The 17,179-nt window shown below is 46.2% G+C and overlaps 1 protein-coding gene across 1 annotated transcript in view; it reads left to right on the top strand.

The window, feature by feature from the left end:
* Positions 1 to 17,179, top strand: part of diaph2 (diaphanous-related formin 2) — a gene marked incomplete at its 3' end in the record, with an annotated part of 344,437 nt that overhangs the window by 251,683 nt on the left and 75,575 nt on the right. Inside the window, exon 24 of the mRNA XM_079744815.1 lies at positions 1,775 to 1,904. Coding sequence (XP_079600941.1) covers positions 1,775 to 1,904 — 130 coding nt within the window. The remainder of the gene's footprint in view (positions 1 to 1,774; positions 1,905 to 17,179) is intronic.

Genomic DNA, 17,179 nt, shown 5'->3' with positions numbered 1-17,179 from the left:
TCCAATGTTGTGTTGGTCATACTAAAGAATGATTTATTGTTTTTTTAGTAAATAATACAGAACATAAGGAACTTAATAAATAAAAAAAATTGCATGTTGAATCGCAATAGCAATATTGGTCAAAATAATCGCAATTTGATTATTTCCCCAAATCGTTTAGCCCTAATGCACACAAGTAAACACACACACACACACACACACACACATACTATCACATATCAAACCAACGCAGGAATGGAAGCATCCCGTCCTTGATGCATAGCTAAGACTTTAATCATCGATCAGGTGTAGAGGAGGAAATAAAACAGGCATTCTTTACTTGCCAATGCTCTGGCCGTGTGTTTTATTTAAGAGTACAAATAGGCCCAAATAAATTGAGACGTTAGCTCAGACGTAGCTGACGCTGCAGGCGAGTGTTTGGGAGAACTTTGTCTCATGCATTGCAATCTGCCTGCGGGTTGTATTGTGTACCATGATTGTCATTCCTCTGGATGCCATTCATCCCAGCGCTGGACTGATGAGTAGTAACCGATGTTATGTACTCCACGTCTCTGCTGGAGTTCAGTGTTCAATGATGAGGATTTGTGTTTCATAAACAAACGTGTGAAATAACGCAATCCGACCGCCATATCATGATTGGCACGCTCCTCAAGCGTGGACAACAAATGGAAGATATGGGGATATTTGACTGGAAAACACGAGTACGTTCGAGTCATTCTCCGTTGTGTCCTCAGCGCCCACTCGTAATTTAAAGATTTACTTTTGAAGGTTTTATCTCATTTATTTTAGAGTTAGATAGACAGGAATGTATGGGAGACAGAGGGGCGGACATGCAGCAAAGGACCACGGGCAGGAATCGAACCTGGGTCACTGCGCTCAGGGCTGAGCCTTAACGGTGCGATTCTACCCGGTGAGCCACTGCCCCCCCCCCCCCCCCCCCCCCCCCCCCCCCCCCCCCCACCCGGGATTCAAGCGATGTCATTTATCAAAACACATCCGAATTGGACGGGAGAGTTTTCTGCCGGGAGCTTTGAATAGCGGTTCGACACACGTCCGTGTACACGTCCGAGTCGCTGTGGACGAGCAAACGCCGTTGCAGGAAGTCTGCCAGGAGTCTGACGCTTTTGCCGTACCCGGGTTGGAACAGCAGGGGTTAATATCACATCTGTTGCTAGGGCACTGGCGGGGGGGTTTACTGTGCCTCGCTAAGCCTCGCTGGGGGACACAGAAGTCATCACGCTCTGCCTCCCATCCTCACCCCTCAACCTCACCCCTCATCCCCGGCCAGCAACCCTGCAGCCCTTTCATGGAACCCCACAATGGGATTGATCCTACGTCCTTCTGTGTGTCTGTCTTAACAATTAGAACTTGTCTGTCTCTCTCTCTCTCTCTCTCTCTCTCTCTCGCTCTCTCTCTCTCTCTCTCGCTCGCTCGCTCTCTCTCTCTCTCTCTCTCTCTCGCCCTCTCTCTCTCTCTCTCGCTCGCCCTCTCTCTCTCGCCCTCTCTCTCGCCCTCTCTCTCTCTCTCTCTCTCTCTCTCCCTCTCTCTCTCTCTATATATATTATATCCATCATCAATGTAGTAGCTACTTATAGTCACATTGGTAAACATCTGTCTCACAATGGTTATATTACATCACACGCTCACCGATTGTGTGTTCATGCGGTGTAATGGTGGTGACACGTAGAACCCAATGAAATGCCTTGAATGCAATCGCCTCACACATGCCCTGTTTTCTTCCTCCCTTCTCCCCCCCCCCCCCCCCCACCTCCAGCTCCGTGACACCAAATCCGTGGAGCACAACATTACACTGCTGCACTTCCTGGCCGAGCTGTGTCAGGAGAAACACCCGGAGATTATGAGTTTCCCCGATGAGTTGGAGCACGTGGAAAGCGCCAGCCGAGGTACGTGTCGTCTGTTCAAGTGCCGGCCACACGGGGTGGGTTGTCACAGCGTGGTTGGCCCCGTGCTGGCACGATGCTGTTGCATTCTGGGGGAGTATTTGCGGGCCGGAGTCACATGGTACAGCCCTTACCCCAGGTCTCCATAGGTTTACGATGAACACAGGTACATCACGGAAGCTGCTGTTCACAACGATGTGATATTTGGTCAAAAACAGGCCAAACACATTAGCTGCTCACTTTTTTTGTGTGTTATTTGATATTGCTGTAATCTTATTAGTTTTACTCTGCCCATCAACAAACAAATCATAATTTATAATTAGCAATCAGGGTAATTGCTACCGGGCTCAGTTTGTTCCTGCCAACCTCACAGTGGACTAAACGTGTTTCGGCGCCGCTGTTACATCCACAGTTATCAGTTAATTGAGTAGGACTGGTCGATTGTTGCCATTTGGACGAGGAAACCAAAAGAGGCAAACAAAGACCGGGTGCTTTAAGGCGAAGCGCAAAACGAACTCACTGAATTAACCTGAAACACGTCGGCTTCATAGGACATCGCGCATCGTACTCCAGTGTTTCTGAAACATGTCTGGTGTTCCGGGCGGAGGGTGAGGGGCGTGGGGGGAGGCAGTGCTGGGGCCTCTGCAGTCTAGCGAAGCAAAACCCGTCTGGCTTAGAAAGGGAAAGGCGACGATGCCCTGCAGCCAACCGGGCCCCCCCCTCCAGCCCTCAGCCCTCAGCCCTCCCCCAGCCCTGCCGCTGCAGGTCGTCCTGACATCTCACTAAGTTATTTACATCAAGTGGGATATTCATGTCAGAGACTTGAATCGGCGTTGTGAGAAATGGAAACGAAAAAAGACAGTAGCGTGATATACAAGGTCGTAGTAAGACTAGACTACTAGCCTAGATCTGTACTGACAGATCTATACAACGCAATCACCCGGTTCAAATTGACCCCGGTGATTGCGTTGTGTAGAGTGTCCACTTGACACTGTTGTGGCATGCAGCGACCAGTTGAGCTGGGATCTAGACATTAGGAGGTGAGGTCAACATATGGTTTCGTAACCAGTTGACCTGTTGGTATCTAGACACTAAAAGGATAGGTCAACATGAGGTTTCATAACCAGTTGACCTGTTGGTATCTAGACACTAGAAGGATAGGTCACCATGAGGTTTCATGACCAGTTGACCTGTTGGTATCCAGACACTAGAAGGATAGGTCAACATGAGGTTTCATAACCAGTTGACCTGTTGGTATCTAGACACTAGAAGGATAGGTCACCATGAGGTTTCATGACCAGTTGACCTGTTGGTATCCAGACACTAGAAGGATAGGTCAACATGAGGTTTCATAACCAGTTGACCTGTTGGTATCCAGACACTAGAAGGGTAGGTCAACATGAGGTCTCAGCGACCAGTTGAGCTGGTATCTAGACATCAGGAGGTGAGGTCAACATGGGGTTCCTGCATTGAAACAAGCCCCTCTTCTGCTGGAACTCAATGCTACTCTACATTAGTGCCCTAGCCGCCCTGACTCTACAAGCTAAACACTCTGTAACCTGATCATTTCAGGGCCAACCCTAGGTTAATGGGAGGTTAGCACCCATATCACCCAGTTCTGCTGCTCTAGGAACTGCTTGGGAGGGTGATTCAGTGAAGCCTACTCGAAGCCTGAACCTTGTTATGTGTAAGGCTGGTTTCTACTGCATGTAATCAGTACCAATAAAATAAACAGACAGGATAGGAAATGATATAAAGGTAGTTGTATAGATTGATGTAGAGACAGACAGGTCGAGGGATATATAGACAGACAGACAGAGAATGAGATACCAGACTAGAAACAGGCTGATAGATGGATAGACGGATGGAAGGACAGATTGAAAATAAATCCAGCATTGTGTGTGTGCCTTGTTGAAGTAATCAGTTCCTATAAACAGCCTGTGGCACAGGCACGGAATCTCTGATTGTTGAGTCAACAACCTGAAGGGTGTGTATGTGTGTGTGTGTGTGTGTGTGTGTGTGTGTGTGCGCGTGTGTGCGTGTGTGTTGATGCTGAAGCTGGCGATACAAATGTAATCACAAGGCGGTCTCCCCAGGTCTGAACCTGCACCCTTAAAACAGGCCGTTAATAGGTGTAATCAGTTAAGTCTCCCCTCGCTTTGCCCCCGCCTCCCGCTTCCCCGCGCCCTGATTGGACAGAAGCCTCTCATCGTGTCACTCATTGTCTGGATCAGTGGGGTAACCTTACCTGGTGGCATCCCAGTCAGACCCGGCGTCTGATCTCCTCGGGTTGACGCGTGATGAAGCCCGGATCAGGCCAATGGCGCTGGTCTTTTTGGGAGACGTCTTGGTCTTAATGAAGATGATTGCTAATCCATTCTAACGACGTTATGTCTTACGTTCTCACCGGGGGTCGAGTTGTTCACCGCGACATTCTCCGGTAATGTTCGCCGGATTTAATAAGCGCACCTTTAACATTTTACACTTCTGTGTGATTGCATTAGTTACCTTCTCGTGTCAGCTACCCGTTTGAACCCCACGAATGTTGGCAGTCATTAGCGGTTTTTATAAAGGTAATGAAAGTTTCGGGTCCGTACGACATTTCAATGTTATCCTGTTTGCGGTTTGTTTTGGTCTCGGGCCGCACTTTCTGGATGCTTTTGACAGCCTGAGTTATCCCAGTGAAACCAATTGTCTCCCCCACTCAGTGGGGCCCAGACTGGTTGCAGAGCGCAGGGTGCTGTCCTATTTCAGTTAGAGGTCAGGTGGAGCTGGAGCCGCGCCCGGCACTCAGAGTGCCTCTGTTAGGAGTCTCTGTGACTCTCCCAGGACCCGGCTATCATCAAAGCCTACCTGTATCAAGGTCACTGCTAATTAAAATCCACAGGATTACCCAAAGAACCAGGGGCAGAAGTACGCTGCGAGTGGGATGGGACTGGGACTAAGGGAATGGCCATTAGGACAGGTTCTGCTCTTCTTTGCAGTGTTTTCTCTTTTGCATTTTTTGCTTTTTGGGCTGGAAGACACAACCGTAATATATTTGCATTTATTCATTCAGCCAGACATTGTTAGCGACCTACTTTGGAAGTGAGGTTGAAAACATTTGAAATGTTGAAAGCATGTGTTCCATGTTGAGGCAACTACAGATTAACACTGCGAGCAAATGTGTTACAATATTCCAGAGGCAAGTCGATACAAGTGCAGGATGGATGCAGGAATCAAAAAGTTAGGGTTATTATTCAGAGAAGGCAAACATTGAACCAAATGTGTGATTACAACAGAAACAATAGTGAACAGAGGTTATATTCATTGAATATATGTGAGAAACTTCAGGTAGTCCTATTTTACTAATTTAAACCCCTTTTGTTTTTGTCATATAACGAATGACAACAGTACCTACACAATGTGTGTGAACGCAATCTGACATTGCAAACCTCTCAATGTCCCCTGATTATCAAACCACATGCCACCACAATAGAAGCTGATTAGCATGCAATCACCTCATTGGACGCAAAGTGCGCGAAACAGCTTTGGACTCTTTCCTGGTCTTCTCAAGCGTTATGTGATTACCAATTTAGCCATGTGAAGGGTTTTTTTCGAGCTTTCCAAATTGAAGACATTGATTAAAAGGTTGATTCTAGATCTAGAATCCTCCTCAGCACACTGATAGTTGCATAGTTGCATCTGTTGAGTTAAAGGCAGAATAGGTAACAAATTGGCTCTACTAAATCTTAAAATGACCATGATATGTCATCATAGATTACGGAAGTTTGTTGCTAAAAATGCAAACAGCCAGTTTGCTGTCCTTTTAACTTTGAGTTCTTGTGTGTTATGAGTCATGAGTTATGATTGTGTTATTATTTACTCAGAGTACCCCTAGTGGCCGCGCATGAAACAACAACACAAACACGGCTCTGCAGCCATGGAAAAAGCAAACAAACCGGATCAAGATATGAATGTTCTGGGTCCCACCGGACAGAGTGACAGCTCTCTCTAATAATGTGTATTAAGACTGCAGAACCCATTTCATACTGCACCTTTAATCTTCAAGCTTTTTAAAATATTTCTCGGGTGGCAAATTCACAGACTCAAACAGCATGTTAGAATTTATTGAAGGACGTTTAAGAGATAATTTATCAATCAATCTGTAGCTTTTAGCTTAATAAAAGTGATTGCACTCCCTCATGTGTGTTACAACAACTGGGTCCGCAGTCCTTTAAATGTTTTGAGCTGTGTCACAATACATGTAGCCCTACGAGTCATTATGTGGTGTGCTAGCCATGAACCGTGGCAGACATGTAGCACGCTAGCCGTGTAATCTGCTCTGACAGCGCATGCTAAATGCTAGTCCTGCCTCGTGCTACACATGTTACATGCTAGCTACGTTGGAGGCCCCCAGTTCAGGCGGTAGTCACAGCAACTGTGACTACTCGATTCCAACCCATCAACCTTCTAGCTCATGTGCGATATCCCAGTTCCGGCATAATTCTGTATCCCTTACTTTGATTCATCAACAAGATATCCTGTCTGGTACCGTTGTTTGGAACAAATGTCTCCCCATGGGATCAATAAAGTATCATCTAATTTTAAAAGTGTGAAGACGCTGAACCACCAAAGAATAAAAAGCACATTCTCTTATTCTGCTGCCAAGTCTCCTCCTGCATCCTGCTGTTGAGGCCCTGCTGTGTTTTAGTGCACGTTGCGGCGCTGTGTTTTAGTGCACGTGGCTGCACTGTGTTTAAGTGCGCGTTGCGGCGCTGTGTTTAAGTGCACGTGAGACTCAACCTCGATTTAGCCCCCCCCCCCCCCCCCCATGCTCCCGGCTCAGAGGTCGGCCTTCCTGCTAGTGCTGAGTGCGTCGCTCGGGGACGTTTTGCAGTCCTAAACCTAAACCCCCCACCCCCCCCCCAACCATGTTTTCTGCTTGGCGCTCACAGCTGCCTGGTGCTTGCGTACGATAATTAAAGATTGATAATTTCCCCCGGGTGCAGACAGTGCAGGGATAAAGACTTGAAGTTAATTTCGGCGCCTGTGCAGAAAGGAACACACAAACCATAAAAATGTACATTGTTAGTTAAGCTTTTAATGGGGTCTGCGTTCACGTCGCTGCCGGTACAGAGCGATACGTAGGGGTCGTATTCTGGAAGCCACGCACGCCTTATTCTGCCCCGCAACCGATGCCTCCCAGGCGATGACGTCTTCATGTTTGTTGTACGTTTGCATCTCGCCAAACCGAGGTCTCATGAGCGTCAATGGAGACCCCGTTCACCGACACCCGTACATCGTGTAAGACGGACACGAGGACGGAACTCCCCACCCTGTCCCTGCTCACCCGGCCTTCTCTTTATTAAACGGACAATTGGATAGTGGGCTTATGGTTATTGAAAATGTAGTCTTTGAGCCACTATTTTCATACCCCTGACCTCATCGTTACGGCGTCGCACAGGCTTGAGAGGAGTGTCATTGGCCAATTTGCCTTTTTAAGTCTCCCCCAGAGATGAATATATGCGCCCGACAATGGCGGCTGAGCCCGTGCGGTGATTCCACTCAATCAGTGGAGCACTGACAATCCGTCTTGACAATATGGGAAAAAGAGGAAATATGACACAAATGTTCTCATAAATCTATTTAGTATAAGGCATAGCCAAGGGCAAAGTACTTTGGAGCCTGTGAGAGAAGAAAATGGAGAGTGAGGGGGGGGAGAAAAAAAGGGAGAAGTTGAACTCTGAGGATATTAATACCGCTGTGAATATATCTATTATCCACATTCATTTCCAAGGCACTGCGGCATAATAAAGCAGGGCCCATTTCCCATTTAAACTCCTCACAGTACTTGGCTGTGGGCTGTATTACGTAGACAAAATGCCCCTCCGGATCGGTTGCAACTCGGCTATGAGCATTTGTCTTTGGTGTGAATGGAAGCTCAGAAAACCAGTTGCCGGGGAAGATACCCCAGCAAGACGTCCCAAGGAGGCCATCTGACTGAAGTCAGCTTCATAGAACGCTGCATGCACTCGCTATCAAAGACTTCCGGAATTAGCAGACTAATGTGTCATTCCTTTTGTGGTTGTACGAGGACGTACGACTGTGTGTGTGTGTGTGTGTGTGTGTGTGTGTGTGTGTGTGTGTGTGTGTGTGTGTGTTTGTGTGGGTGTGTGTGTGTGTGTGTGTGAGGAGGTGGAGATCCCTTTAACGTAGATACATTACTTCCAATTACGACGAACATTGCGTATTCCGTATATTGTATGAAATTACAAACGCATTCATGAATTATTAGGGTTGATATTAATATGCATGATTGCCGCCATCTCCAACAGCGTTATAATTGTCTGGCAGACATGAGCACTTAAAACGGTAAAAATTGTTTATTTATCATGATTGTGTTTTCCTCTGAATTAGTGTTGTTTGTGCGGGATAACAGGTGACAGGTGGTGTACTGCTGTCTGAGCAGATGTCCTCTGAAACCTTAACCTGTTATCAGAGATCCACAAACAATGTGATCTGGCTATGGAAACGGCACATCACACGTCCTATTATGCAACCTTAAGCATTACAAAACATGGGTATGGATCAATCACAATTAGAGAGAACCCCCCCCCCATCCACTTCACGGTTCTGTATAGTAAACCCGGCTTACAAACGCGGTGGCCATAAGTCAAGTCCACTTTTTGTATCTCACTGTGGTTGGGAATAGAAATGCCATCGCTGTCAAACTTAAGGGTTGCATGTTCCTTTCAGTTCCATCTGCAGAGGAGTGACCTATATAGCACTCTACCTCTCTTTATCTGCGCTCCACATGCCTCGTGTCTGGGTGTTAACCGGAGATTGAGAAACACTGCAGAATGTCTGGGATTACAAAGAGTGTTGTACATTAGCTACACACACACGCCCACACATGCAAGCACATGCACGCACACACACACACACACACACACACACACACACACACGTACACACACACACAAAGACACACACATGCGCACAAACACACAGACACACAAAAACACACACACACACACAGCTTTGGATGGAGAGTGACAGAACGATGGGTGGATGGATTGGTAGATAGATCAAAAATGGTAGCACTTGAATGAAATGCCTTATCAAACCGTTGAGGCATGGAAGAGCATTGCGATGTTTTAAGAAACATAAATCAGGGAAATGGTTATAATCACTAGATTGATACACTAAAGCCTTGATTGTTCCTGTCTAATGAGAAATAATGAATTGTAGATTGTGCTACGTCTGAGTACTCAATCACCAGGGGAATAACTCAGTGCCGTCTTGTTTTCTGCAAAAACACAGATTTGTTCCTGCACTTCTCGGGCTAACTTGTGTGTACCTTGCTCAAAAGGTTTAAACAGCTGACAGAGACAAGTGTACAAACCCGCAAGACATAGCCATACGTTTTTCACTCTAATTTGCATAACTTTCATTACATGTTAAGCACATTGTATGCACACACGCACGCATGCACACACACACTCACATGCACGCACGCCTGACACACGCACGCAAGTACATGTGCACACACACATACACACACACACACAAATTAAAAGCTAATACTGTCTGACAGTTAGTCTCACAATTCTCTTCCTCAACTCACTTCTTAATTCTCTATTTAGCCCTGTTTCCTCCGCACACCTAAGCAGTGTCAGCCTGCGTCGTATCCATGAAGCTCACGGCGTTCCATTCATTTACATCACGACTTGAATGAAATATCGGCGTTACCCAACGCGACAGTCGGCTGTACTTTGTGCTGTGGAAGCATTGTGTTCATGATGAGCGGAATAGGTTAATGAGCCCCTTTGTTTGGCCCTCCAGTCAACGCTTGCAAATGTTTCCGTTGTCGTCTGCTGTTGTTTTTCTGACGGCAATGCGCCCGACGCGGGTGTCAGATATGTATTTTGTACTCCACACCACATTCTGAGCATTTTTTGTTGTTGTTTTCGGAAACATTGCCGCATCAATCAAACACACTAGCATTAATGATCACCATTAAAGCGGCCATGTTGTTTTGGAAGATATTTGGTATGTGCCATCAATGGGTTTAGACATAGTAACCCCCCCTGTGTGTGTGTGTGTGTGTGTGTGTGTGTCACAAACCACCTAAATTCTCTTCGGAGTGTGATTCTGCCCTGCAAGTTGTGTGCATTTACGTGTATGTGTGGCGTGCTTGTGGGTGTATGTTAGTGCATGTGTGCGTGCTTGAAGGTGTAAATGTGTGTGTGCATTCTAGCGCGTGTGCGTTCTCGTGTGTGCGTGCGTGCATGCATGCCTATTAGTGCTTGTGTGTGTGGGTGTGTGCGCATCAGGGCATGGCTGCTAATTGATCCCAATTGTAATATTTCTGTGAATGAAACAGATTCCTATTTTACATTTACATCTGGCTTAGCCCCGTGGTTTACATGCGTACAGTGCTGAGCACGTTCACACAACAAAGACCTCTATGTGCTGTGTGTGCAGAAAACTATTTAATAAGACGCCCTTATATAAGGACATGAAAACCAAACTATGATTCAACACGTATGGAAGATTTTATAATTCATAGATCAAAGGAATAGATAGTAAAAATAGTTCTATCAAGTATCTGTGAAAAAATTACTGTTTTTCCACTTCAGAATGATGACACGCAGGTTTATAGGTAAATAAAATTATATATGGCTTGTTGTCAACACAGATTCACATTTTGTGAATAATAATAAAAAATGTGCTAAAAGGTATTTTATTGTGCATGCGTTATGGCACACTAAATATTCCATGCAGGCAGCATCTCAGCCCGAGTCTATATCCAAACGTTTCCACTGCATCACACATGCATTCAACACTATTTATTTTTGAATTAGGTCTTACTTTCCCCCTTTTTATCGTTTAGAAAGGCCCATTAGTCCGGTCATCTGTCAGGACGGAGATTCTTTTAATTTCCCCACCTGTGGATTGAGCCTGGCTCAGCTCTTGGAGCATGAAAGGGAATCTCAGGAGTTAAGGTGTGCTGTCCAGTTCGGCAGGGTTGGCAGTGCGAGCGGACAGACTGTCGTGAGCAATATCAGCAGCAGAACACAGAGCTGTCCAGCTCCTCCGGCCCGCCATGAGTGATGAGCTCTCCAGAGATGGCTTTCTCTTTTTTTTTTTTTTTTTGTTCTTTCACCTCCTGTCGGATGGGCAGCTCATTGAAAGACCACCCACCCTTCCCCCCTCTCCATCCCTCCCTTTCTCCCCCCCCTCCCTCCCTCCCTCCCCCTCCTCCCTCTCACTTTGTCTGCGTTCCCGGCCCTTACGTTGTGTCTTTGCTCAGAGAGTATGGATGTGGACAGAGATAGACACATGCAGGGAGTTGGGCCATGCTGGTTAGCATGGGGATCCAGTCCCTGACAGCAGATTTCTATGAGAGTTGACAATGGGGCCGGGAATGAGAATAATGCTGTTTGCCAGGCTCGAAATTTTGCCTGTCACACGAGACCACTTGCCATGCCAGGAGGGTTTCATGGGTTGAGGTGGACAAGGAAGGTCCATTTAAAATGCATCTGTGCCTCGCTCTCTCCCTCGCTCTCTCCCCCTCTCTCACTCTTCCTCTCTCTATCTCTCTCCCTCCCTCGTTATCTGTCTCTCTCGCTCCCTTTCTCTCTCGTTATATCTCTCTTTTTATCTTTCTCTCTCACTCATTACAAGTCTCTCGTTAAATCTCTTTATCTCTCCCTCATTTCCTCTCTCTTCCTCTCTCATTTTCACTCTCTCTTTCTCTCTCGTTTAATCGCTTTCTGTAGCACTCGTTATATCTCTCTCTTTCTCTACATCCTTCCGTCCTCCTACTCTCCCTTTCCCTCTCCCACTCACGGATGTAGGAAAACAATCATAACAAGTTAAAAATGATTCAGCATACTCCACGGTAACAAGTACCTGCAAAGACAAACTATACAAAACACTGCATTCATCAACAAATTTAGGAATCATACTACTTTTATATTCTACCAATTCACGACCCAACATTTCTAGTGTGTGTGATATGCAGAAAAGACAGTACACTTACACAAAAATAACAAGATGGAGGAATATATAGATAGATGGATGGATGAACAGATAGGGTGAACTAGGTTGACGTTTACCAACAATGCAATCGCGTGTGTGAAGGAGAGCTGTTCCCTCCATCCCACTCCCTCACTGTCAAATCCCCAATCGTCCTATAATTGATGACTTTGGCATCAGTGAGGCTGAAAATATTGAAAGGATTTGTTTGTAAATTAAACTGTCAGTAATTGCCGCATTGTGAGATGATGAGATTCTTAAAAGGCCCATCCCCTCTAATGTGTAAGTTGGGGAGATAAAAGCCAGGCGGTGGCTACGGAGCTGTGTCTCAGCAGCAGTGTTCAGACGCCGCGGCGCCTCCTTCCTTCTCCCCTTCAGTCGGCACACTTATGTTTCAGGGCAGATTTACAGATTTGACCAGGAAGGTCAGGACGCATAGGCACCAGTGATTCCAGGTCGTGTTCATTTCCTCTGGGTTTGGGATTGGGCGATGTGGGAGGGGATTCAGGGCTGGGATGGCGAACAGGATTGAAGCCTGTCTCTTGTCGCTGCACATCACAGGTTTCAGATTTACCTAGCCTCTGTTTTGATGCTCTCATCCCGACAGCTGACTTCATATATTTATTTCCAAAGATAACCTTCTTAGGTAAATGCTCTGTCATAATATAATCTTTAGATAATATGTTTATTTATTAGCTTATTTTATTCAGCAAAATGTGTTTTAGTAAAATTACAGAGAAACAGTGTTGTTCATGTATTCCCACGAGCGGAAAGGTAACCCTTACTTCAGTCTTTTCATTTTTCGATCTCTCAAAAGACACGCCAGGCACAAATCCATGTTTTGCGTTTGCTCCACATCAACCCATAAAACGCCTGAAAGCCTGTCTTACTCGCTAGTATTTACTCCATTCTAAGCACATCACCTGAACAGCGGACCCGGTGCGTAGTGCTTTCACTGTAAAACCAAGTCGCTGCTGTTTTTGCAAACTGCAGACACCTTTTACTGCTGACCCGGGCTGCAGCCCTGGCCTTTGTGCTGCTCTCCATGTTTGATCAAACATAACGGACAAAGTGTTTGGATAGGTTTTTACCACCACGCGTATTGATAACCCGTCAGTGTGAGGCTGCCAATAGGTAAGAGAATCAGGGCAGGAGATAGTCGCTCTCCCCCCTGCGGTTATCCCTGCTCCCCTAAGATAAGGCGCCATCGTGGTCGTCCGATAACGATTGCAAGGATTGCGTTGTCGACCGACAGCAATCTGGTGTTGTGTACGCACGCCGTCTGCATGTTTCATGATCTGCTGTTATTGATCCATATTGAAAAGCATGCACGGGTAAATAGCCTCATTCCAATGTTGATTAGGCTGTTCAGCATCGTACCACTCTGTCTGCCTCTTAATCCATCGATCTTTCAATCTAAATAGTATCGATCCATCTGCCTGACCATCCCCCTATTCATCGATCAATCTATCTATTTATCTCTCTATCTACAATATCTATCTATCTATCTATCTATCTATCTATCTATCTATCTATCTATCTATCTATCTATCTATCTATCTATCTATCTATCTATCTATCTATCACTCTATCTACAGTATCAATCTATTTATTGCTCTATCAATCTATCCTCTATCTATCTATTACTCTATCTATCAATTTATTTATTTATCTATCTAGCCATCACTCTATCTATATATCACTCTATCCATCTCCATCTCTATCTATTTATCTATTTATCTATCTATCTATCTATCTATCTATCTATCTATCTATCTATCTATCTATCTATCTATCTATCTATCTATCTATCTATCTATATATCACTCTTACATGTATACATATATAAAAATATCATCTATCTATACATAATACATCCATACATAACCATACATCCAGAAATCCAGTGGTCCAGGGTTATCTTCTTGTTTCCATCGTGTTATCACACGATATATGAGAGTGTTTCCCAGTAGGCCACCCAGCGATGCGTGTGTGGATTTGACCCCAGGGCGGCGGCTCTCGCCTGATCCGGTGTTCTGGCCCCGGCATCAAGCCGCCCTGCGCCGCGTCGTCCTCCACAAAACAAAAGCAGCCATTTCTGCCGCGCTACAACGCGTGTAGCGCGTCGTCTGAAACCCGAGCCCGCGTGTTTCCAGAAGGATATCGACGAGACGCAAGGTTCCCAAACCTGCCACAGCCTCTTAGCCCTGGCAGCCTGTATCATGTGTAATAAATACAAAATGGCTTTCAGTCAACTTATCTTTGTGGAATCAGGGGGAAGAGGGCCTGGGGTCCATCTCCAACCTGTCACTCAAAGTCGCACTCATTTTCATTGATCCACAAAGCGGGAACACGCGCATGAAATGTGTTTTCGGGTTGGATGCGGCGGCATTGTGGCATGGCTGCTTGTTTTTCATTTATTTCTGTATTTCAATGGTATCCCGCCTCCCACTCCCTGCCTTCATCTATTTCTGTAAGACCATGTTGTGAGTAAAAGTATTTGATAAGTCTGGATATTCTTCATCTACGCGCTTTGCTTTTGTGGGTTGCACACCCTCCTCATGTGTCATCGGGGACAGGAATTGATTGTGGATACTAAATTGGGTCATTTTTTATGACGGGTGGTAATCAATATATAATTTTGAAAGCGCGTGCTGAATCGCGTCCCGGCATGGTCGGCTCATAGGTGTTGAACGAGTCCTCTGGGAGCAGGGATTATTTATTTATCCAGCGTAGTAAACGCATGTCACATGCACAAAGACCGCCCCCGCCGCCAGCTCTGACGAATACCCCAGAGGGAGCGATGACATCATCAGTGGCATCACAGGCCGTCCCAGCCCACAAAACCAATCGTTCAGGAGGGATGCGGCTTTTTGGGTCTGGAAAGTGCATGTGGAAAATATAGTAGACACCATGTGACGTGTCCTACAAACATCATTTTTGATTTCACGTATTGATTCATTTGTTTTCTATTTTCCGTTGGTTAGGGTTTTTTTCCCCATGTGGGGGAAAGGTGTCACTGTGTAAACACACACACACACACACACACACACAGAGACACAGCATTCCTTGATACCACAGTATTGAGGTTGGCTGCGATGCGTGTAAACCCTGCAGATCTTCATTGTGCTTTCGGGTCGCAGTCCCTGGACTCACACGGCACAGGGGAGATCTCGTCCACGTTGTCTTTGTCCCTTACAGCAATCTTTGTCAAGCGAATCTCTATCAAATAGAGATGGCGAAATAGTTTTTTTTTTTTTTTTGAGTACACCACACCAACTGTGGTATGTTTTTGCTTTCCTTCAGAATACAAAGCTCTCTGCTTCTCGTCCTCCCTGTCCTTAAGGCTTATTGAGTTAATTTCATTCAGCCTCCCTGCCTGTTGTCTCCAAAATAAAGCGAGCAGGTCTCCAGCCTGACCTTCCTGCTGCATGGTCCTGCATGGTTGAAATTACCCCGCTCCTTTTGTTGAGTTCAACTCTGCGGTACAGAGCCACACTATGTGATCCATATTCAAATATTATTCAAATCAGATGCACCCCATTTGCATGTGAAATTGAGGATTTGAAGCCAGGTTGTCTGCATGCTGATCAGAGGAACAACCTCTATGGAACGAAGGGTTGAAATTGCGAAAATAAATTATACCGGGTATTAAAAATGATCCTGAATGGGCATATTCCATACTGGCACATAGCCAGGACAGAAGTTTTTTTCTATTCCTGCGTCGTTAAAATGAAGCTGATTTGCTGCAATCAGTCTGCCTCGGGTTGTCCGGTAGCAATCACATTTCCCCAATAATCAAAAGTAAGGCTTTCCTTGTGTTGGTGCCACATTAAAGAGTTCCAGATGCTGACGGTGAGCCATGTTCACGCACAGCTCTACCTGTGATCTGACGTAGCGAGACACACCCGTGCGTAAACACCCGTGCGCATGTTGAATCGCGATAAAACCCTAAAACGTCTCGGCCGTGCCGTCTGCGCCGTCTTCAAACCAGCTAATCGAGTTGACAGCACAGCAGTGCGGAGGGTCTGAGACCCTCTCCTCGCCTCGCCTGGCCGTGGCATACCGGCTGAGCCCCTGCTCTTTGCACAAAAGGTCTGTTTTTATTCCACCTGCTGAAGCAGAGGTAAGGAGGGACCGAATCGATTGTTGCGGGCCAAATTGAGCCGGAGTCGCGCGGCAGGCAGCCACCAGATAAAGGCTGGGCTGCCGTCTGCTGTGTTTATCATCGGGTGGCCTTTTCTTTGTGTGCCACGCTGCCATTTTGATGTGTTAAGTCATAATAGGGGAGCCACCATTCTTTGGAGGGGCTGCCAATAAAATCGCAGACAGAAGGGATTATGTTTCATGTCTGCCCATTATTGTTTTCCCCTCCTCTCTGTTTGAGGGTCCCACGCCTCAAAGGTGTATGCCCTGCCTCCCAATCGTCTGGTTTGTGGAGGTCAACGGGCCACGAGTAAGGCTTTGTTGTGGGTATATATTGTGGTATAAACTCCTAGCTACCTCCGAAGGTGTCGTACTATCTGACCACTGGAACCAAACATTGTTCTCTGATTCTTCTTCATAAACGAAATTACATTCCGTTACTTCCAATGAAGGCTAAATCCCGTTGAACAGAAGAATTCCAGAAGACGGACACCTAGCTCCAATATGAAATGTTTCTCGGAAGAGACCTTGTCCCTTAAAGCCGTGCACTTGACAGACAACAAGACGACTGATGTGACGGTTTAGTGATGCGAGGAACAGCCCACACATGCATATTCCAAAGGCCTGTCTGAAGATAATAGCACAAGCAGACTTGATGTAAATAATACACCGTAGCATGAATCACAATGTCTTACCGTCGTCGGTCTGAAACGGCGGACTGTGTTGCGAGGGGGTTGCAGAGACTGCCCGTAATTCCTTCTCTGTGATTGGTTGTTGATACCACTCGGCTGATGTGATGATCACTTAATGAAACCGCTAATGTGAAGTGGAGGGGGCGGGCGGGAGGGGTGTGTGTGGGGGAGGGGGGGCAGTCTGAGGCTGATCAGGGCTGAGCTCTAAGGTGCTTGCAACCACGGCGCTCCCATGCCAGGCTACCTGTCCTCGCCGTTGTCAGAGCGAGAAGGGAATGTCATCGGCATACAGTGTCACCTCATTAGCATAGCATGTAAAAGAGTCCCACAATGTGACAACACCGTCGTTGTTTTCTATACTTGCTATTTCTCTTTCCCAATCGCTATGGTAACCGTTTCCTGGTGCCATCCCCC

The sequence above is a fragment of the Pollachius pollachius genome (genome assembly GCF_949987615.1).
Source record: "Pollachius pollachius genome assembly, chromosome: 10".
Lineage (NCBI taxonomy): Eukaryota > Metazoa > Chordata > Actinopteri > Gadiformes > Gadidae > Pollachius > Pollachius pollachius.
The sequence above is the reverse complement of the archived record's forward strand: the minus strand, read 5'-3'. Positions and strand labels throughout refer to the sequence as shown.